Consider the following 23,988-nt stretch of genomic DNA (forward strand, 5'->3'; position numbering starts at 1 on the left):
AAAGGAGTAATATAGTACAAATTAAATAGTATAAAAATATTTAAGATAAAAAAGATAATCTCACAAACAATAATGGAATAATATCGGTGTGTCATGATGCAAATCACTAACTTGAAAATGAATTTTGACGCAACCAAGGTGCTCAATTGTATTCGTCAGCACTTTCCTTAAGGTTAACATACCATTTCCCCACAGAGACACTTTTGGGTGGAAAGTTTGAGTCAAGTAACTTATGCCCAATAGAGAATGTGTTTAGACTGTTGTGCTTGATTTATTTTTTAAGTCTAAAAGTCAGGATAAAAAAAAATGATTCTTCTATTTATAGAGAAACATGAAAGAACATAGAAGAAGAATCTCAAGCAACAAGGGAGGTGAATAATCACCTTAAACATCCTCTTAAATAGAGGGTTATGAGAGTTATTACTTATTAAAAGAATAATGGTGGTGATTAATCTCCTTAGCTTGAACATCTTATAGTAATTGTATGACATGGGGCCACATCATCTGCCTAGTCATGATAACACTTGGCGAGCTTTAACATTTAACTAGTACATACCTCTAGTGTTGCCCATGAATTCCGTTTTTTGAAGGGTGTACTTATTTTTATACATCCTTCGAAGTTTTTTATGGTACCCATTATTATTATTATCATTATTTAAAACTTTTTTTTTGTTGAAAAAAAATTATTTTAACTATTGTTACTTGTAAATAAATTACTATTGCCTCTAGTATTTTAATGTCACATTTGAACTTTTGGCATTATTAGCTTGACCTAGTTCGACCAATGTTCCTCTTTGGGTTTAATACTTCCCACAATCGAGTGATCCTCTCTTTCAAAATCTAGTCTTGTCTCTTGTTATTTATATCTAAATCCTTGATCAAATGATAATATGTGAAATTTTAAAAAACAAAAGATAGATAATGACACATTATAAATCTTTTTATGTAAGGGTATTTAATATGAAAACTGTATAAATTTAAGGGAAAAGATATATGGGCTGCATTTAACATGCTAAAAGTGGAAAGAATTGACAAAAAACAAACATTTATTACACCGATTTACTCGTGAATTTTCGATAAATTTCCGACTTAATATTAAAAAAGGAAGTACATTAAGGGTATGTTCTCTTCAGCTTACTTTCAGTTCAGTTCAGTTCAATTTAATTCAGCTCCAATAAGTTCAGTTCAGTTCTTAATTTCCTTCTCTCATAAAATATTCAGTTCAATTCAGCTCAGCTCCAATAAATTTTGTTCAGTTTAGTTCAACTCAGTTCATTCAATCAGAACAGGCTCTAAATGCTTATGGGCTATAGCATTACCGTAAATTTGAATTAGTGCTTAATTGGGAAATGTATAGATGTATCATGTATTTTATATGGTATTATGGTAAGAGAAAGGTAAAGAAAAAAAATTAGTGTATGATGTAAAATGAATATAAACTAGTACATACAATATTTTGGATCACCCATAAAAATATATGCACTACGTTATGTGACAAAGAAAGTATTAATGGAATATATTACGGAATAAAACAATTACATTAAAGTGGGGATGTAATCCGAAGATATAACAAATTAACAATTAACAAGGTGCATCAACATTAAGTTGTTTTGCCAACTCCTAATATCATGGTATTTTCTAGATGAAACATCCTATTGAATAGATTAATTCTTTCTGACCTTTTACCTACCTTAATACTCGCAACTTATTTTCTCATTTAGATGCTTTTCTATGTTTTATTATTTCCCTTTTTATTTGTTTTTATATCTTTATGGTAGGAAATTTTGGATTTAATAACAACTAAAAAAACCCCACATTTTTTTTTTTGTCTTGTGTCATTTTAATGTTTGCTCATTTTCTTTCTTTCTTTCTTTCTCAGTTGAATGGTTAATTAGTGTGTATAATTCATCTATTAGATTACATGGCATGCATGAGAATTGGCTCTAAATCTGACTCTTTGCGTCGTGAAGGCCAAACTTGGTATGTTACGTTACTTTCTTTCATCACTTGTTCATTTTATCATCTTGATTAGTAGTTTTGAGTCGTTGAACCAAGGATTTTAGACGGATCCATATAGTTTTAAGGAAAAGAATTTTACATTCTTTCTTTTTAGGACGGGAGGATAAGGGAAATTCCTATCGATTATAATTTTTTGTTGTACTTGTAATTGTTTGGAATGAAAAATGTAAAAATAAAAAAATTTTGTGAAATTATAATTAAATGGTTTGTAGTCAAAATGACAATAAAAGATAGCTTATCAATGTATTTGTAATAGATGGAAAAGTTTAATAGAAGATTACAAAATACTTGTTATTGTTTTTTGTTTATTGTGCTATTGAGTAATTACATGTGATTTGATATGGAGGAATGAAACCTGCATTATAATCAATTTGAGCTTAAATTGGTATTATGGAAAATTAATTTTCTTTGTATCATAAACATTTCTTTTAGATATATGTTATAAACAAGAAAAAATATAAAATTTATCAATAATAGGAGTAAATTATAAACTATAAACAACAACTTGTTTTGATTGTTAAAGTATAAGGAATAAATAATACTATGTGATGGCCAAGATATGGGATGAAATCTCGCTTACAAACATGTTGAACGGGTGAAAATAACATTGGTGTTATTTTGTGTTGTCTTTATTATTTTCTTTCATTTTCTATTACATGAAACATTGAAATTTAATACATTTTAGTAACATGTCAAAATCTAATGAAGTGTTGATTGATTAATGTTGTGATTTTTAGTTTCTTTGTACAACTTCAAGTTGTTTTCATATATATTTTACTAAAAGATACAAGTAATGAAATATTTGCATTCAAATTGTATGTTGGCAAACGCAAAACTCAAAATATTACTTGTATATTTTATTTTATTTTTTTTTTGAAAAAATTACTTGTATATATTGTACTGAAGAATTGTCTTAAAAAAAATAATAATAAAAAAAAAAAATATTGTACTGAAGAATTATTGTAGTGAATACTTTTAGCCTTTTAAGTTTGGTATTAGTTCAATATTTCCATAGAATACTTCTTTACAATTTTGTTGGTTTCCAATTGTATCCTTTTTTTTCTGTATCTATTTTTTTTTTCTTCAAATATTTGAATATCAGTATCTTATATTTACAGGATTTGTTCATCTGGTCTTGCAAGTGATGTTACCATAGATATTGGTGATATATCTTTTCACTTACACAAGGTATAATGATTTTACATCCATATATATATGTAAATTAGTTATTAAATATGTGTGATTATTTTCATTATGTTGTATACTTGTATGTGTTTAATCTATTCTTATACTTTCGTATTTTCGTAGTTTCCCTTGATCTCAAGAAGTGGACTGCTAGAGAAGCTTATTGGAGAGTTCACAAGTGAGGATGGATCAAGCTGCATCGTCAGACTCGATGAAGTACCTGGTGGATCCAAGGCATTTGAACTTGTTGCTAAATTTTGTTATGGAATGAAGCTTGAGATTAATCCCTCCAACGTAGTCTCTCTACGTTGTGCAGGAGAATACCTCGAAATGACTGAAGAGTATGGGGAGGGAAATCTCATTGCCCAAACTGAGGCCTTTTTTAGTGAAGTATTCAGCAGCTGGACAGACTCGATGCAGGCTCTTGTGACCTGTGAAGAAGTTCTCGAGCAAGCAGAGGAAGCTCATGTTGTGTCAAGGTGCATAAATTCCTTGGCGATTAAAGCATGTTCGGATCCTAGCTTGTTTGGATGGCCAGTTAGTGGACAAAGTAAGAACTCCAAAGAGAAGTCTTTATGGAACAGGATTTCTTCAGGGAGCAAGTCACAGATTACTACTGCTGATGATTGGTGGTATGAGGATGTATCTTCTCTTAGTTTTTCGCTTTATATGAGGCTTATTAAAGCTGTTGAAGCAAGGGGAATGAAACCTGAAAGAGTTTCTGGTTCAATCATGTTTTACGCTAGGACTAATATCCCTCTTTTGAATAAGCAAGCTGAAAAGGATACAACCAAGCAAGGATCAGAGACTTCAACTACTCTGTTGTCTGAAGTTGACCAAGGGAACCTTCTTGAAGACATCGTAAATCTACTTCCTACACAAAAAGGCGTCACACCAACCAAATTTCTGCTAAGGCTACTGAAAACTGCTATGAACTTACATTGTAATCCGCCTTGCTTGGAAAATTTGGAGAAAAGGGTAGGAGCTCAACTAGACCAAGCCACATTGGTAGATTTGCTAATTCCAAACACAGGGTTTGCGTTAGAAACATTGTATGATACTGATTGTGTTCAGAGGATTGCCGATCATTTCATGAAAATGCAGTTAGGCGTGTCTGGAACATCTTCTCCTACAACAGCAGAAGATGGTGTCCAGTTGATAAATGCATCTGAATCTATTGCTTCCATGACTTTGGTGGCCGAACTTATTGATTTTTACCTTGCTGAGGTTGCCCCTGATGTCAATGTTAAGGCTCCCAAATTCCAGGCTCTTGCTGCTGTGATCCCTGATTATGCAAGGCCTAGATATGATGCTTTCTACCATGCCGTTGATATCTATCTTAAGGTATCGCCTATTTCCCTTTTGTATGTTCCAAATAATAGAGATAGTAACAATACATTAAAAATCCTTATATGCTACTTATTGCAGGCACATCCATGGCTCACAGAGTCCGAGAGGGAGCAAATTTGCAGGTTAATGAATTGTCAGAAGCTGTCACTAGAAGCCAGTACTCATGCAGCACAAAATGAGCGGTTGCCACTTCGAATGGTAGTCCAAGTCCTTTTCTTTGAACAACTAAGACTTCGAACTCAGATCTCTGGATGGTTTTTCTTGTCTGATAACCTCGATAGCTCGCAAAATAGAGATCAAGATGAGATTGTGGATCAGGATCGAGCTTTAGTGGTTGCTGGTGATGTGAGGAATCGAGTTTCTGAGCTTGAGAAGGAATATCAAACTATGAAAAAAGAGATACAGAAAATGACTAAGACCAAGAAAAAATGGAGCATATTTTCGAAAATGTTTGCCAGACCTAAACCGCGTGCTCAGTTAATCCAGCCAAAATCTGGGCTTACAAAAGTGCAACAAGCATCTCTTCTCAAAACCCAAGAGTTGGAGAATACAAAGTTTACAGAGTTAGATGGTACAAATCAAAATTAGAAGGGTAATGATTTTGTGTTTGCTTCTCATTTTCTGCTTGGTACTTTAGTTTTAAAGACTCCTATGTTCTACATTTTCTTGTTAGAAAGGTTCTTTTATGTTGCAGAAATTCAACACTCGTGACTTTTTTCTACTTAGTTCGTTGTAATGTAAGTTATTGCGTTACTGTCTTACTGATTTTCCTACACTGCTTCCTCTCCCTAAGTTTTCGAACAAGCTTGATCAGAATAAGCATTGGACATCTTGTTTTGATATAATCCAGCTTGAAAGTTTATTAGTTTGTGTGGCATTTTTGTTTTCTAGATTTGACAGTCCTTTTGGTATATTACGGAAGAGGGTGTTTCGTTTACTTATTCTGGCAGTATGGTAACAAAGTAAATCACCTACTTCCGCTAGGGTTTCGAGGGTAAGGGCAGCGACAGTCGGCGGTTTTAAGGGGACGAGGCTGGGTTTTCGGGCAAGTTAATTTTTTCCGACGAGGGGAGAATTCTTCTAAGGAAGGTGCGATGGGTTCCAATTTGGAGAAGGGAAGGTGCGGCACCTACCAGCGAGGACTGGACGAGATCCGACGAGGACTAGGCCAGCTTCGGCGATGTGGTTTTGCGGTGGGGGTAAGTGGGTAAGGTAGTGGGCTGGTGTGTGTAGTGGAGGCTTAGGAAAGGGAATGGGAAAGTCTAGGGGAGGGTGGGGAATCAAGATAGAAGAATTTGAGGTAAACTCAAAAATAAAAATAGGTAAAGGGAATGAAAAAAATGACAAACAAACAGCAACAAAGGGAATGAGGCATGTTCATTCCCTTTCCCTTTGATTATTAACCCCAACCAAACGGCCCCTCAATATAAAGTGTCTCTATAGACAAGTTTAAACGTCAAAAATCAAATGCATCAAATGATATAATCTTGAAAATAACACTATGAAAGATTTGCTGAAGAATGTGAAATACTGAACCTGAAATTCTTGCATAAAGACTTGTAAATAATGCCTGGCTGAATTTCTCTATTAATTTATAAAAATGTATTGATTATTCCTAAAGCCATAGTTGGTCAAATCTCCAAAGGTACAGCATAAACCCTTAAGATATAGTTCTATATAACTAAAAGACGAAATAAAGCTATACAACATTTATCAAAGATTATATTTTTGTCTCAAAAATGTAAGTTGAAGATACGGCCAAACCTTCAGCATCGAATGTGCGTACCAATCTCTGCCTTTTATCAGGAGACTCAAGCCAACAAAACTCAAGATGAAATGACTTTAGTTCAGCCACACTCTTCGCTATATCAGTAGGGCATCCCATATACATACCTCCAGGCAACAAAGTTAACTGGAAACCTTTGTCAAACTTTATCAGGTTGTCCTGCATCGTGCCCGTCCATTGAACATTAGCAGTGACATCACTTCCTTTGACAGTTGAACTTATGTCCTGTATATTTGTGACCCAAAAAGAGGATTATTAGGAACCACACAAAGATCACTTAAAATATCAAGTCATGTCAACCGCAACATGAACTTCAACGATCCGAAAAATTGAAAGGCTACGATAGCAGTTTATGTAAGTATCTAATAGTATGAGAAAACACAAAGATAATACTAGTATAAGACTACGCATACATTACTCTTAAGGCACTGATGAAGCTTAAGCAAATTGGATGCTTAATCTAAAATAAAGAAATATTACAGTGGATGGAGCTACCAAAGTTGTTTTTGTCACCGCCAAACTAATAGAGTTATTGAAGGTACGTAACTAGGGCATTTCGAGATGTCTTCTATTCTTTATTTACACACGTAAGATAGCTATTTTCATTAATCCCTAATACTTACCACCGTTTTTTTTAGTTGACAAGTATATCTTTCTTTTAGGAAGTTTAATTTTAGTTGACATGTTTCCTTTTTAGGTAAGTTTTATACCTTACTTTTTTAGTGTACCCCACTTGCTTTACCATTCTCTTTCATTATGTTGACCTTAAGTTTTGATGATGAGTCAAGGAACCTAAGCAAATCCATAGGTGTTTTAACCTTTGTCTATTAGCTTTGATTTGTTGTCAGGTTTTATGCAACGAAGTTTTAGAGTCAAAATGGAGCATGGAACAAGGCAAAGGATGAGCTATGGATGAGTATAGAAGACAATCAGAAGCCAAGTTCCTTGAGTGAGGAACTGAAGCCTCAGAGTCGAAGCTTCACAGTGTGTCAAGGAGTCTAATGTATATTTATCTCTATTTTAGGCTTTTTGTATCTATGTTAAGTACATTGTTAATTGATAGGATTTAAGTGGATTTAATTTAATTTGATAAAGATTTTTATTTTCCATCTTTTAACTTGTTTCAATCTTATTTCGGAAAATATCTTTTTAGTTAAAATATCTTTATGATTAAAAGATTTTCTGTTTTGATTCTATCCTATTATTTTGGAAAAACTGACTTGGAAAATATTCTTTTAAAAAAAACGGTTCTTCTACCTAGTCAAGGAAGTTGATAGAATTAAGGAAGCAGTAAACCACTTCCTTGAAGAATGCTTCAGCTTGCTGCCCAAGCACCCACGAACTACACTTCCTAATTTCATGGAAGTAGTGGCGTAGTGGGAGTTAAGGCTAACGGAAATATTTCAACTTCCTGCCTCTAGTATAAATAGGATTGGTTTTCTGTTTTGAAATACACACTTGAGTATTACAATCCTTAGCTTTTTGAAAAGAGTCAAAAATCCGCTTAAGTCCTTGAGTGTCTTTGTACTTAGCAATTTAGAGTTTAATCTTTTGAGTTGTATTGGGTTAGAGTTTGGGAAAACTCTAAGAGTGTTTTATTGCTTTGAGTGAAGCAAGGAGAAAGAGAGAGTGCTTGAGAGTTCGACTGATTGAGGGATCAGTTGAAGGGAGCTTAAGTTCATAGAGGAACTTGAGTTTAGAGTCTTAATTTGTAATAGGTTGTTTGCCCTATAAATATTAAGAGTTGAGTTAAAATCCCTTGTGGTCGTGGTTTTTCTTCTTGATTAGGGCCAAGAAGTTTTCCACGTAAAATCTCTCTTTGCACTTTTAGTTTTTATTCGAGTTCCTTTATAAATTCCGCAAAAATTACCCCAGTTCCTCTACAATACAATTCACCCCCCCTCTTGTATTGTTCATTCGAGTCAACACATTATCTCTCCTCTCCTTAATATATGTGCCTAAATTGAACGCGTCAACTAAATAGAAACGAAGTCATTTACTAATATTCCACCTACCTTTTCAAAGTTAAACATGTGATATAGCTTACACTAGATTTTTTCTAGGATGCTAATCTAGAGTTGTTGCTTTAGTTGGACTTTGTGTAAAATTAGTACTCATAGTTCTGACAATTTCAAAATAAACAATTTCATCCTGTATGCATGCAAGCAGTCTACCAAATATGTCAGCTCTGACAAGGCATCCAAAAACAGCATCTCGCACACAATAAATATAGTTGCTGTTAAACTACCCCATTCTGGTGCCTAACCTTTCTCACAAAACCACCAAGATATAAACCTAACCTTTCATGCAGCACATTTATGACACCAAAATTTCCCAGTTTATATGGTGCAAATGTTCACTCCCACTACAGTGTCACACTGTCACCATTCTTGATCAACCTTTAGCATTCATCATTTGTGAGGCCAGTAATATTATATCTAATTTGCCCAGCCTTCATAATTGCACATTATATACATTTAACCATCGCTGCATTTGACACCACCTACGTGATAGTTCTGAAAATAAATAGGAAGACTCGTGGACAAAATCCTGCACATTGTCCCACAAGACTCTCAGTCTTGACAGTGTGTACACAAGACTATGCATCAGACCCCCAACAAACAGACCCTTGATATGTACTCTTTCACAATAGCAGCTGTTAATTTATACAATAATGAGCTACTTAATTCTCAATGTCCAGTAATTTAACTTTTGCATTCACTGATGAGCCATAATTTTTTATAATGAATTGTCACCATCATTTTAATAAAATTATAGTATTCCCTCTATCCGAAATTTTCCTGGTTACTTTTTTGTGATGCACATACTTGACCAAAAATATTATAAACCATGCATTAGTAAAAATTAAACAAAGTTGATATGTGGAAATATAAACTATAATGACCTTTAAACAAAATTTCACATGTTAATGTCTTTTCATATATATTGACAAAAAAAAACATGACCAAAGTTTCAGTTTTGCAACTGAGACATCACTTGTAAGAAAATAACAAATGATATAGGAGTATAAAATTTATTTTTCACATCTTTTCAAAAGCACATAGTTAATTTTTATATAAGCAAGGGGACTGTATATGCAAGCATTATGTCAATCTAAACCACATGAAGTCATAAAATAAACAGATGTACTCTGCTTCAAGCATAGTAGTATAGTACTTTATGAAGCATTTGGTCAAACACTAAAATAGCATCCAAAATTGATAATCTGTTGAGGGGAGTGTCATACCTGGATCAACAGACCATTTTCATCAATTTCTAGTGAAGCAACTGTATCATGCTCAGCCATTGTTGCACCATACACACCACTGCGTTTGGTGACTGAACTACCCTTCCATCGACCAAGAAAAGGTAAAAGCCTGTTACTGTTATCCTACGAAATCCAAAAGGATCAGCTAAATAGTTACATTCCTTGGCTTCTTACATTTACTTAATAATCAATTCAAGTAATTATACAAGGGTTTTTGGTTGGTGAATACCTCTAAGGAAGGGGGTGCATCAACAATGCTTCCTCTCTCTTCAAGAAATATAAGAAGCATTTCTAGAATTCCTTTTGGGTCCATGATATGGAATGCTCTAGCTCGCATATCTTTATTGATAGAATAAAGGCAATTCTCACAGACAATAGATGGCCGCGAAGAGGGCAGCTTCAAGTTTCTGTGAAATAAAAAATATTTCTTTAAAACCTGGTGAGTTAACTCAAAGATATTGACAAAAGTTACAGAAGGATGACACTTTAAACTTTAAAGTGTAGATGTAAAGTCACACTATCATTTCCAAGATCCTAACGTGGACTCAATGCCTTACATATCAGAAAATGCATGATCTGTTATCTGTACTATGTAAGATTTTAATATCTCCTGCATGTTTTACCCTATTTGTCTATACTAGTATACATTCAAAAAGGTCAAAGTGAACCATCAATTTACATCAAAGAAAACAATGATGGACATTTTTTCATGGTTTGTCTTTATGTTGATCATCTTATCTACACTGAAAATGGTATGAAACTTATTAATAATTTCAAAGAGTATATGATGCAAGAATTTGAAAAGACAGACTTAGGCCTCATGAAATACTTTCTCGGAATTCAAGTAACGCAAACCAAGGGAGAAATTTTTATTATATCAAGAAAAATATACAATGGATCTCCTCAAAAAATTTCGAAAATTCTAAATCTCAGTTCCCCTGCTTCTCTCTCTAAAACAGAAATGCTCCTCCTTCTCTCTAAAAACAAAAACAGAGCCCCCTCAAACTACCCCCGCCGCCGGCGGCCAGAGCACCAGTGCTCAACCAAGGTCGTCGGCGAGCATTTCTTGACGACCTAGGCGACTATTCAAGTGCGGTTCCTCCTAGCTAACCCAAACATTCTAATTTTCTTGAAGAAAAGTTAGGGTTAGGGTTTCAGATTTCGATTTCGGGGGAACTTTTTTCGATCTTCTACCTTTCCAGATCGAAGAACTAGTGATTGGTTGTAATACCACTGTTGTTCGGGGTGGTGTAGGTGCTGCTAACGGCGCATCTGACGGGGTTTTGCGGCTCTGCCAAGGTGTTCTTTATAATGGTCTCTCTGGTATGTCTTGTTTGGTTATGGAGAAGCTTGTTTTCTCTTTGTTTATCAGTTTGAACCTTAGTTTCTAGTTGTTTGGTATTTAAAGCTTGTCTTAGTTTTAAGTTTTTATGGATAAGTTTGAAGAACTTAGGGGGATTTTGTGTATTGCTCATGTTGAAGAAGATGATATATCTTCACATAAACTAGAGCTTTTAGTTGGTAAGTTGGGGAATCCTTATGGTATTCTGGAATTTGTTAGGGGTTTGAAAGATAAAGGTAATGCCTTCTACAAACAGTGTAATATGGGATTAGCGTTTACTAAATACTCTCTTGCACTCAAGCTATTATCTTTTGTTACGGTGGGTAATGATGAAGATAAATCAGTTTTTTCGAGCCTAGCTATGTCTCTTAATCTGAACTTGGGTGCTTGTTATGTCAAAGAGGAAAACTTTGACAAGGTGGGTCAGTTGTGTACTGCAGTTTTGTGTTATGATACTTCTAATGTGAAAGCTTATTTTAGAAGGGCGGTGGCAGCTTTAGGGCTCAATAAACCCGAATTAGCTTTCATGGATTTTGCACAAGCAATTAGGATTGATCCCACCAACAGAGAGTTTCAACAAAAACTCAATGAGGTGATATCTTTATTGGGTTGGTCCTCAGATTTTGTTAATGAGGCACTTGCAGTTACAAGAGAGGATAAAATGTTTAGAGATTATGCTAAAATTGGGAAAGAAGAAGAAAAGAGGAAGTTAGGGAAAAAAGGGAAAAGAAAGGAAAGAGATGGTAGTGGAGATGGTTGTGTTCGTAGGTGTATTGGTGTAAAAGATGTCACCAAAAAGGAAAAGGATGTTGCTGGCAAATCTTTGAATTCGGAGGAGGGTAAAGTTAACCCTATCGATCAAGATCGAAGGCCCAACATTATTGATAACAATTCTGATCTGAAGTCAACTTCCAAATCTTACAGGTCAAGTTATCGGTTTTGTTACCGAAAACGTATTGATTCCTATTTGCATGTCACTCCAACAATGTATGGAGCGATTTCTAAAGGACGGACACTACACTACTATTGCTCTTCCAGGAAGGATTTTATTAGCATCCGAGTACTCGATCCTCTAAAGAAGATGGATTGTGTTGAAACTCAAGAAGTTTTTACACCAATGGAGATTAGTCACCCCCCCTATGAAAGGGCATGATAGGTGTGAAGCAACTCCAAATTTGGCACAAGATGATCCGACCATAGGTATGGTTGATCAAGTGTCATCGTGTGAAAGTATGTCGGTGCCCCTTCCAGTTGCTCCAGTCTACTCCCCGTTGAAATCTGCTGCAAGCCCCAACAACCCCTCTTCTCAGATTTTGAAATTATTGGTTTCTATTTGTCGTTCCAGAGCTAGAAGGAAAAGTCAATCTCTAAGAAATTTAACTTCTTCTATCTTTACTAACCCTTTGTTTTGCAGGATGAGTGGCTCAAAAAGGAAAGCGTCTTATCCCACTGAACTCCTATGGCTTCCGAATAGAAAGTTGTTATATGGTTCTACCCCTAATGTTCTAGTGTGTACTTTAGTTTATGATTAATTTAGGGTTTTGCTGTTGTAAAAAAAAAAAAAAAATCATATGGAGAATTGCTAAACTGTGAATACTCCTATGGCATTGAATGAAAAATTAAGTCAAGATTATGGAGCTAAAAAGGTCGATATTAATATATACAGAAGTTTGGTAGGCTCTTTACTATACTTAACCCATTCAAGACCTACCTGACATAGCTCAAGCAATGAATATGGTATCAAAATTTATGAATAATCCTAGCAAAACACATTTTGCTGCCGCGAAAAGGATAATATGTTATCTTCAAGGCACCAAGAAAATAGGCATAATAAGATACCGAACTAAAGAGTGTGATAAATTGATTGGATACACAGATAGTGGCTCTGTAGATGATCGTAAGAGTACATCAACTTACATATTCTGCACAAAAATAATATCATGGAATTCAAGGAAACAACAAAGTAAAGCATTGTCCTCAACAGAAGCTGAATACATGTCCACTAAAGCAGCATGTGAAGCGGTTTGGTTAAGAAGAATTTTAAAAGATTTGGAAAAAAATGCAAGAAAGTTCAACAACATATATTGCGACAATATGTCGGCAATTGCAATGACAAAAAATCCAGTGTTCCATGGTAGAAGCAAACACGTTATGATTCGACATCATTTTATACGTGACTTAGTCCATGAAGGAGAAATAAAGCTTAAGTTATATTAAGATTTCCTTATGTTATAAAGGACTTGTTAGGTGATCAATTACATCACACCCTAGAGAGCCAACAAATTAGGACTCATTGTTTATTCAAGTTGTTCTTTCTCCATTATATGAAGAAGCTTCCGAATCCCCCACCTGTGGACGTTGGTCAAATTTGACCAAACAACTTGTGTTTTCTTTGTTTTCTTTATCGTTTTTCTCGTTCTAAATTTTCATTGACTTGTTCTGCATTAATCAAACATAATGCCACCCGACTTCCCAACAACTATTTATCACAATTAGCAAAGCAAGTGGCAACTAGATGCCATAACTACAATAACTATTTGACAAACATGGTTGATTATGGCTCCCTCCTAAAAGGTGAATGCATTAGATGTTGGGAAAAGTCTAATATGAAGAGGAAGAAAGACAAACTCATGTCCCTACTATAGAACCAAGGGCAATCACGGTAGGACTTATATTGTTAAGATTAATGTGGCCAAAATTGGAAATATATTGCTTCCTTAGGTCTCGAAAGGAAAGATTTATAAATTGTTTCAAATAGATTGGTAGTAATATATATACCATGTTGAGTAGGGTGTGAGAGGGAAAGAGGTTTAAGTAGCAACTGCTACATACAAAATAAAAAGAAAGAGTATATTAAAGAACTCAAACTTAGGCAGAGTCTACTTGGAAGGAACTTTAAAACCTTCAGATTAATATTGTACTTCATATGCAATCTGCAGTTCTATTCGTGTGCTAGGAAATATCAAACAAACATCGAAAAGGGAAATATATCTCTACTTGTTTTCAAACGATTGTGTCACTGACACTGTGTTATTTGCCTATTATATAGATGATTTCACCTTTAAAAAATCCCATACTCCTAGAACATATCTTATTAAACAAGCCATCTTATAATGCTTGATTAAAATATAGGAGAAACTGCCTTAGAAAAGAGACCACCTACTTGGGAGATTCTTCACCGGTGTCATCTTCCCCAAGAACCCCCTGTCTTAACACTGTTTCTAACATACCAGCAGTCTGGTATCTTAGGGCAAATGCCCTCTCATTTGGAAAGAAGCCAATCTGTAAATGAAACAGGTTTTACATCAAATTCAAAAGACAAAAATCACTAAATGTAAGGTTTACTCCAGAATTTGAAAACCATCTGCCATGTATTGAAAGAAAAACCTGTTGATACTTGTCCACAGTAAACATGTTGCTTTCTTTGATTTTGTACTCTGCCCACTCTGTCTCCTCCTCATCACCAGAAATGGATGTGCTTGATACAGGCTGTTTTATGTACAACCTGAAAGCAGTTCATGATTGTCACGAAAGGCAGAGAGGGCAGCCACAAGGCCCACAAAATAATGGATTCACTGATCATAATATCATACTATAAAACATAACTTCAATATAGTGATTGCAACTCATAAATATTTATCACTAGCCAAAATTATTGAGAACATTATACTAGCACCTCTAAAGAGAAAACCCCTTATATCTATTAAAACTTTCTTATGATCCGAAACCTAGGGGTGTCTATTAGGCATTCAGTTTGATTTTGGCCTATATCCAACCCAGTCCAAACTAAAATTTGAGTCCAATCCGATCCAAATTTTCCCAAAATCCAACAAGATTCAATCCGAATCAGATTTCAGTAGTTAGGATCCAATCTGAAATCCAAATTAAAATAAACTACCATGTTTTGTCAAGCCAAACGACCCTTGTATGCAATAAAAACATCATAAATCATCAATGCACTAACTAACTCGAACACGAATTTTGATATAGATCATAAATCAGCAATAAGTATATTATGTAAAAGTAAACAATGCAAGGATTGTTGTGAAACATCATGGACTCATCTATCCAAGCCATGATGAGGGAGCAAGGGAGAAGTTAACATACGTCTGAATGAGGCTAATGAGCTCATCTTCACCATAAGAGCCAGCAGAGAGCCGAGTAGTCACTTTATGCAGAAGCTTTCCATTAGCATCAAATTGCTGCCAACATCAAATATACTGCTTATAAATGCATCAAAAAAAAAGTATTGTGCTGGTTAGCATCAAGAGTTGTATATTAAAAAGATAACAGAAAAGAAAGTATGTGACAGTGGTTAGCTAACTAGATATATTCACTCATATATAATGAAATAGGTGAAATTCCCCAAGTGCTTAATGCTGCGGTAGTACTATTTTTTTGTTCCAAGAACAGTTTGCAGATTAACCAGCCAAAAACATATGAACCTCTAATAGGAAGGTTTACACTACCTTCTATGGAATCTAACAACAAAATCAGCGTAAGTATGGCATATTCAGACATAGTTTTTTGCGGTACTTTCCTATACACAATGTAAAAGTTCTTCAGTCATCTAAAACCAATTCTTCCAAAAACCATCTAGATACTAGACCTCATCCAATATAAATCCTAGTAGACATCAGCAGAAAAGCCTTTGAATCTTGTGTAGCTAGACCATTTAAGCAAGCCAACCCTTTGTAGCAGGACACTCAATGACTAATGTTGTATGCCACCAGAAACAAAAGTTCACTACACAAACATATTGTATCTTACTTATCTGCTTCAAGTCAAAAGCCTATCATGCATCTCGAGCCAATCATGAAACAATCTCAAGGAACATTCTTGTACCCATTAGCCTCAACCTTTTTTCAAGCAGAAAAAAGCATAAATGTTGCTTATTATGCTTAATATGTATCTCCTATCATCTCCGGGATTAACACTTGAAATAAGAACTTCCAGGCATCAATCATATTTGAAATATTGTTAGGTTTGTAACTATAAAATCTAGGTTGGTTTATATTCTCAGCTTTATGATTTGGTTCAAGCTCAGTCCAGCAGCAGCAGATGCAGGGCAAATAATCACAACAGGTTGAGCTCAGGCAACTTGGTGATCAGACAACCTTGTCCACCTCAACAAGAGGTTGTTGTTAGATAGTTTGTTATGATATTCCAATTTTGTTAGAAAGTTGTCAGGGTGTAATAAGCTTAGCTCCTTTCAACTTCTGTATTTCTATACACTAATATATGTTAGCTGTAAATAATGAAAAATGAGAATTCATAATTTTTTTTTAACAATGTTGTTTGATTAGTCCAATGTATATTTATACAAGATCAATTTCTGAAAATTTTTTTTTTTTTCCAACTTATAGCCTGTTACGGATATTAATGGTAAAATACATGTCTCAAAAGTAGCAAAATACAAAGTAAATTCATACACAGTACAGAGTACTTAATAGTCCCAGAAATACTCTACCACTAAAAAAGAAACCCAGAAATTATAAACAAAAACCATGAAGAAAAAAAAAAGGGGATTAAAATTGAAATGAGGAAGAAGATACCCACATAGAAAGAACCAGCCCAACTTCCGAGATTAATTTGAACAAAACGATGAAGATTGTCGATACCCAATGAATCCTCATCTGCTATCTCCAAGTCTGGGACAGAAGTTGGGGTTGTAGTTGCTTTAATTGAATATTTGGGATGATTTTTGATGCTGTAAAATGTTGGAATTGTGCGGAAGTTTGAAGATGGAAGAAAAATTGGTTGATATTTGTTGTGAGAAAGAAGTTTTGGGGTAAATGGAGAGGAAATTGAACAAGAAAAGGATGCCATAGTAGTAGCTAGGAGGAGAGACTGGAGTTATCCTTTAGAGTTGGCTTATCCAAGAGTAGACATTATTCTGCTATAGTGCTATGGAGTAACAGATTAACGGATAGAGAAAAGTTTTCAATTTCTTTTGAGCAAGTGTAGCGCAAATTAGAACGTACACGAGGGTGTAAAACTTACCTGATCCTAAAGCTTTATTTGAACACCCCGTCTTATGTGCGGCTTAGACCTGGCAAATGGGTCGTTCAGATCGAATACCGTCAGATAAGTTTCGGATCTAGTTAATTCAGGTGGGTTATTATGAGTTTTCGGGTATAATTCCGGTCAGGTATCGGGTTGATTTCAGATCGGGTTAATGTCAAGTCGGATCATTTCAAGTCATACTATTTAATCAAGCTCAAATCAACAGTTGGATTTATTTATGACACCAGACATGTTTAATTCAATTACAGAGTAATTTTAGTTCGGGATATTCGGATATCGGGTCTGTTCGAGTCAATTAGAGTATCGAGTCTGTTCAGGTCAAACACTTCGGGTGAAATTCGGATCGGGTCAGTTCAGACGTCGTGTCAAGATCGAGTCAACTGCATTTTCGGGTTCGGTATGGGTCGGGTCGGGTCAATTTCGAATTTCGAGTCATTTTCGGGTCGATGTTTTTGGGTCATGAGTTAGGTTATCAGGCCTGGCTCAGGATTGCTAGGTTCGATCTAGTGTGGTTGGCCACATCATGTAGCCACTTATAACAGAACAAAATAACCCTAATAACACTGATTGAGTAACCCTATAACACTAACAAAGTAACCCCTTTAAAAGTGATCAAGTAAATCATATTATAGTAACGAGGTAACCTCACATATAAGAATTAGTGTTACTTGAAATCGAGCCGGTTTTTGATCTGAATTTTTTTTAATACAAATCCGATTAACTTGAAGTTAACTTTGATATCAATTTTACCCCGATAATTTACAATCCAAACACAACTTGGTATCAACTCATTCTTTATCTAAAACAATATAATATGATAATTCAATATATGAATTGGATCTTACACGAAATGAAATAAAACCATTTACACCCAAATAAAACCTCATTTTACCCAACTTAAAACTATTCAAGCCCGATTAAACCCGACCCAAAACATATTAGGCAATTATTTATTGACTTATTGATTATAGTAGAGAACAAAGGAGGACTTATAATATTTAGTATAAAACTAGTTATTGGCCCGGACGATGCTCCAGATCACTATAAATTTGTAAGATTGATCAGAATTAAATTTAAAAGTTTGGTATTCAACAATATTTATAAATAAATAAAAATGTAATAATAAATTTTAGATTAATGGGGGGTTAGTTTTTATTCATTTTACTTTACATTATAAAATAATAACTTTATAAAAATATTATTGTACTTCGTGGTATTGAATCTAGTAAATTAGCATCGAAAAAATCAATGACAATTAGTGTGAGATTAATGTCTTAAAAATTAAATTATAGAATACTATGCAATTACTTAGGAGTTATATTCTATGAAAAAATTAAATACGTACAATTGAATATTATGCATATGAAGAGCTTTAGGATGATGAATATTGACACATAAGACCAAGTGACACATAGCGCGCGCGCACACACATATATATATATATATATATATATATATATATGAGAAATTCTCAATAGTAGCCTCCTGTTTTTGCTTATTTCTAATGGTAACCATTTTTTTTATTATTATCTTTGGTAGCCCTAAACTTTCATTATTTTACAACCGTGACCTTAAATCCTTAATGATGATATTTCCGTTAATTCTAACTTACTATTCAACTAAGGTTAAATTATTCCAAAAAAATGTTAACTATTTATATTTTTTAAAAAAATTATTAACAAAATAAAATACCCATTCCCCAACCAACCCTTAACCTCCATTGACAAGCGTCCCAGGAACCACCTACAGACCAGAATCTCGCTACAGACCAGAATCTCGCTGGTCATCGTCAACCAACATCCCCAATCCCTCCGTCCACCTTCGACTAACAACGCCTCCTACCGGCAATCCAAATCAGACCCCACAATGTTTCCCCTAACCCCGACCCTTTTTCTCTCCCCAAACCCGGCCCCAACCCAGACCCTAATGGCGTGGCTAGGCACTTTACCTGGCTACGCCACTAGTCGTTGTTGCGACTAGGCAGGGTGCTCAATCAATCTGCTACGGCGGTCAGACTAGCAAGGGCAGCAAGTCGGCAAATTTAAGGGAGGGGCAAGGGGGTTGATGCTGCCGTGGTCGGGCTTCGACACAGCTGCATTAGTTAGCTATTGCATTAAGCCATTAATTGGTCGCGATTGTGGCTTTGGCCTGGCTACGGCGGGTGTCGGCGTCTGCCTGTTGTGGTATATTTAGGGATAGATAGAAGATAGGGGTAGTGGTTGGCTTGTTGTCGTGGGGTTTTGGGGTTGGGTGGTGGCAGGCTGGAAGCTACGAAAGAAGGGAAGCTAAGGAAAGAGAATCGTTGAATAGAGACAAAAAAAAAAAGTTGACCATGGTTAAAGTTAATGGTTAGTTAACGGTTTTAGGCTTAATAAGGTTACAGGTGTATGTTTTTAATAGTAGAGGGCTACCAAAGATAATCGGAAAAAAAAATATATCTACTGTTTCGGGGTTTTCTGATGTCCTGCGGGAGAGTTACAATTCCGAGACTGGAACCGGACGCCTGTACCTGCAAAATAACGGAGACTCCTGAGAGCTCCGCCTCCAACGGTCAAGTTAGTACCTGATTAAGAAGTAATTAATACGGAAATTAAAGTAATAAGATCTCTCTAGGTGAGAGTGTTTAATGTTGGTAATCTGCGTCGTTAGCGAGATTAGCCGGTTATTAGTGTTCCGTAATGTTTATGTTCTTCTCTGTTCTCTTGATTTCTTGATTGCTTGACTGCTTATTTAATGAGGATTAATTAAGTATTTATAACCTTGAGAAGCGTGCCACTCTCTAGGTTTAGGGTAAACCTAGAGCTGACCGGGCCTCTAGACAGGATTGGGCCTTGATGGCCGGTTTTCCCATTTGGCATGGGTGGACACGTGGCGTGTCTCAATTGGTCCGTAGAGAACGTATATGTGATTGACACGTGGCAGGCTCCTATTGGCCTTCGTGAAGGACACGTGGCGGAACCTGGTTGGTCCACTTGTCAGACGGTGATTGGTGGATAAAAATCCCCTAATCATTTGCCCCTCACAGGTGGCACGTGACTGGTCACGTGTCGCCTGTGACAGGTGTCGCACGGTGACAAGCGACGGCCTGCTACAGGTGTCACCTTGCAAATGGCCGAGAGATTTTCCCGCCCAAATTTCGAATTTGGAAGCGACCCTTCGCCTTCTCACTTTGCCTATAAAAGGAAGTGCTGACTTCGGTCATTTTCACATTTGAGAACTTTGCGAGAACATTCGGACCCCTGAACTTGCTCTGACATTTCGGACCTTTTCTGCCTACCGCCTGTTCTGACAAGCCGACTGCACCGGATTTCCAGAACTTCATCAACCGTCACTCGTTCAGGTAACTCAGTTCTCTTACTCTTAATTTTCTTTTTATTTTTTGAAATGGCACCACGGAAGCACACGACACGACCTAAGTTAGTGATCAGCCGGTCACCGGGGACGGCTGAATCTAGGACTAGGAGTGCCGCCTGCCCTTTTCTGGACCCATCTTTGCCCTTTATACAAAGTCCGACTGTATCTGTGTCTATGCAGAACGTGATGGCCAGAACAAAACAGACTGCTATGATATCAAATTCAGACGGCTCCTCCCAAAGGGTGCTCATTAGTGAAACATCTGACCAGGCGCCAGATGTAGAATTGAAACAAGGCGGCTGCCAAGCCGACAGTTCTGAGAGAGGGGCCAAGGCGGTCCCTTCCCATCTTACCGTGGACATGTCTAATTTTCCTCTTGCTCCTTCTAAGGGAGAGGAGGCGGGCCCCTCTGGGAGAGGGGAGGAGTCGTCCTCTTCGGACTCGTCAGAGGACGAGTCCGAGTCCAGCTCTTCTGGCCACAGTTCTCCAAGCTCAGAAGAAAGACATAGCCGCCTACAAGAGGCGAGACTTTCTCATGCAGTTGAGAAGGGGGACAATTGGGCGGAGCCGTCCGCCTCTTACAGAGAGGAAAACGCCCCCTACTACTGCATGGTACCCCGGGGCCGGATCGCAACCATGCAAGACAAAGTGGCGAGCTTTATTGCTAACCACAGAATGGGCCCGGAATTTTTACTGTTCGTGCCGGATCCAGAAGACACTGTCGTCTGGCAGGCTGGTACCAGCTATGATGACGGCTGCTTTGGCTGCTATGTGGCGGCCATCAAAGCTGGACTACGCTTCCCATTACATCCGGCTGTTCAGCGGATTTTAGATGGGTATGATTTGGGGTTATGGCAGTTAGCCCCCAACTCTTGGGTAAACGTACTCGGCTATGTGGCCGGGTGCGAAATGTACGGGGTGGAGCCAAGCTTTGAGGCTTTCGCCCACATGAACTATCTCAGCCGGACCCCTAAGTCGGGAGGTACCGGCTGGTATCAATTAACAAGCCATAGGGGTTACCTCATGACGAGAGGTAAGGCGAACAAATGGAAGGATTGACGGAACACCTTCCTTATCATTGAGGGTTCAGACACGGAGCTGAACCAACGTTTTAACAAGTGGAATAGGGATCCGCCTCTTCTCGCAGGCGGCCGCAGCATGCCGCCTGTTCCCCCAAAGGCTAAAAGAGAGATCCTAGACAAAGGACTCTTCAAAGTAGAGACTAGGGTGAACCCTACTTCAGGGGTACGAGAGCAAGTACCCCTAAACTGCGTCCCGAGCTTCAAGTGGCTCTATGACGAGTACTTTTTGGCCGCCTGTGGCCTCAGCAGTCGGTGCTCTAGAGGTAGCCGGCCTGACAAATACTCTGTTTTTTCCACGCCTTGTTTACTTGGGACCTTTACTAACTTTGCTGTTTATTTTTTGCAGCTGACGCCATGAGTAAAATAACAGCATCCAAGACTGCGGCGGCCATGTTGCGGGCCTCTCTCATGCAACAGTCTTATGCCGACTCCCCCAACAAGGGGGCACCCTTGGTAGGCTTCGAAAACTCTTCCTCTTTTAGTTGTCTTATGCATATACTAACTCTTTTTGTTTTCAGTCTGGCACTCCAAGGGCTTCTTCCTCGCAACAGCCGGACCCCAAGGCCCGGAGGACGACTGTTGCAAGCTCTCCTGGGTCTTCCAGGAAAACAGTGGCGGCCGAGAAGCAGCCGGCCACTTCTTCTAAAACCCCGGCGGGGCCGCCTAGAAGTATGGACAATTACTTGTAAAAACTCATTTGCTTCCTTCTTGACTAGGTCTAACTTGCTTTTTTTTACGCTTGATGCAGCCGGCCCTCAGGGGCTTGACTTGGTTGAGGTAGCCAAGTCCATGATCAAAGTCGTTCCTCCATCTGAAAGGGAGGCGGTCAGGGGTGCCGGCACCCTTGACCTTGATGGGATTTCGGGGGTCCTTGCTGAGGTATACTTAGCATATTTTTGAGTATTTGAGTTCCAGGACGCCTGTTATCTTTTTTGTTTGGAAACTGACGCCTGTTTTTTTGTACTTAGGCCCTGCTCCGAGTTAACAGCCTTCGCAAGCCGATTGATCGGAAAAACAAAGAGGTAAAGGCCGCAAAAGCTATGGCCGCCTCCAACTGTGATAAGGCAATGTTTCAAATTGCCCAAAATGAAGAACTGACCATTGATCTTCTTTATTATCAGGCGCAGGCTACCGCCGCTGTTCGGGCTCAGTTAGAGGCGGCCCAAAAGAAGAATGACGAGCTGGAGGCGACCGTCACAAATCTTAAGGCCGAGCTGAAACCTCTTCGCCAAAAATGCACTCTTACGAAGCCATGGAGAAATCTTTGGCCAACGTAAAAGAACGCCTGGTGAGCCAAGAGAATAGTCTTACCCAAGAGCTCTCGGAAAAGGCCGAGCAAGAGAAGAAAGAGCTCGTCCGGGAGATGGTGGAAGACTCCGCTCAAATCCAGCGCATGACCTGGGGCCGACTGTTCCCCAGTGCCGACTTTGCCTCATGGGAAAGAACGTACCGCCAGTGTTCGGAAACATATAATCAACAGATCCTGGCGGCTGCTGAAGAAGAGGCGTTGGAAGGTACGTTGGAGGAGGAGGAAGAGCCGGTTGTGGCGCTTGTGCCACTTGGGGGTAAGGCATCAAAAGAGGGTGCAGATAAAGCCGAGTCCAGCAAGAAGAGTGCTGACCAGGCGGCAGCTGCTAATACTGAACTGCCCCCTTCTTAAGCTTAAAGTATATTTTTTCCACGGCCTGCGTGCCGTTTGCTTTGTATTTACCCGGCCAGGGGGCCGGGGTTTTGAATATTTTGCTGGTCTTTAATGACCGGCTTTATTTTTAATCAAATTTTTGTTTTGATTCAAATTTTTCTAAGTATTCCATTGTTCACTAGACCGACTGTTGTGTATGGCCGAACGTTGCAGACAGGTACAAATAGTAAGTACGCCGCCTATGCCCCTGGACGACTGGTTGTCTGTTTCCAGGATAGACGATCAGTCGACCATTTATTCAATCGGTATTCGAACTATTTATTCAATCGATCTGACCAAGTAAATAGTATTACCTAGTCGCAAAGGAATTAAGTAAGATAACAAGCGGCGGGTACCGGTTGTTTCCCTTTATTGCCAATGTTGGCTTTTAACTCGTAATTTGTTAACCTAGCAAGAGTAGTGGTTGAGAGCCCCTGTTTATTAAAAACAGGCGGACGACTCATACCTTTTAGGCTCCATACTAAGTTTGAGTGACTATTAAGTTAACATAGGAGTTACTTAGTCTTCGTCACAATCTAGATTGAGTAGTAGAGGTACCAGGCGGCGTAGGCCGGCTAGACCCCTTGATTCGCCAATGTTTGTTGGCTATTAACTCAATAGGTACCCCCTGCATTTATCCCAAGTAATACAGGCGGTCATCTGACTCAGATGTCAACTGCTACCACTGGTTTGGTTAGTGATAAAGTTATCCTTGTCTCAAAAACGGCTACGTGGTTGCCCTTGGGGACAGTCGTATAGGTGCCGTGTAATTAGTTTATAGAACAATGTTCCACCCAAAAGGGAGCTGCTCTCTGCGACGAATTTCATCCGGAGGGATGCCGTCGGACGCCTGCTATGATGTTGGGACAGGTCGTATTAGTTTTGTAGATTTGA

General features: G+C 37.7%; 2 protein-coding genes across 2 annotated transcripts; one reads left to right on the forward strand and one right to left on the reverse strand.

Annotated features, from left to right (window-relative positions):
* Positions 1-1,551: 1,551 nt before the first annotated feature.
* Positions 1,552-5,911, forward strand: LOC110689073 (BTB/POZ domain-containing protein At5g03250-like). Its single transcript, XM_021865810.1, has 4 exons — positions 1,552-1,980; positions 3,138-3,207; positions 3,328-4,548; positions 4,633-5,911. Exons 1-4 carry the CDS (start codon positions 1,922-1,924, stop codon positions 5,140-5,142), a joined length of 1,860 nt encoding a protein of 619 aa, XP_021721502.1. The 5' UTR covers positions 1,552-1,921; the 3' UTR covers positions 5,143-5,911.
* A 203-nt stretch (positions 5,912-6,114) lies between these two features.
* Positions 6,115-16,938, reverse strand: LOC110689004. Its single transcript, XM_021865755.1, has 7 exons — positions 16,510-16,938; positions 15,058-15,152; positions 14,338-14,455; positions 14,114-14,232; positions 9,838-10,015; positions 9,588-9,731; positions 6,115-6,565 (listed from the first exon to the last, which is right to left on the reverse strand). The coding sequence occupies exons 1-7, from the start codon at positions 16,777-16,779 to the stop codon at positions 6,275-6,277; spliced, it is 1,215 nt and encodes a 404-aa protein (XP_021721447.1). The 5' UTR covers positions 16,780-16,938; the 3' UTR covers positions 6,115-6,274.
* Positions 16,939-23,988: the final 7,050 nt, after the last annotated feature.

The sequence above is a fragment of the Chenopodium quinoa genome, unplaced genomic scaffold, assembly GCF_001683475.1.
Source record: "Chenopodium quinoa cultivar QQ74 unplaced genomic scaffold, ASM168347v1, whole genome shotgun sequence".
Lineage (NCBI taxonomy): Eukaryota > Viridiplantae > Streptophyta > Magnoliopsida > Caryophyllales > Amaranthaceae > Chenopodium > Chenopodium quinoa.

Bases quoted from the DNA above. Each gene is read 5' to 3' on its own strand.
- LOC110689004 (XM_021865755.1), bottom strand. From the start codon at position 16,779: ATGGCATCCTTTTCTTGTTCAATTTCCTCTCCATTTACCCCAAAACTT. The intron at 14,233-14,337 runs GTTTTTCTTTCA...TTTCATTTACAG, and splicing joins CTGTGGACAAGTATCAACAG to ATTGGCTTCTTTCCAAATGA. The intron at 6,566-9,587 runs GTATGACACTCC...ACAAATATACAG, and splicing joins AAAATGGTCTGTTGATCCAG to GACATAAGTTCAACTGTCAA.
- LOC110689073 (XM_021865810.1), top strand. From the start codon at position 1,922: ATGGCATGCATGAGAATTGGCTCTAAATCTGACTCTTTGCGTCGTGAA. The intron at 1,981-3,137 runs GTATGTTACGTT...TTATATTTACAG, and splicing joins CGTCGTGAAGGCCAAACTTG to GATTTGTTCATCTGGTCTTG. The intron at 3,208-3,327 runs GTATAATGATTT...GTATTTTCGTAG, and splicing joins TATCTTTTCACTTACACAAG to TTTCCCTTGATCTCAAGAAG.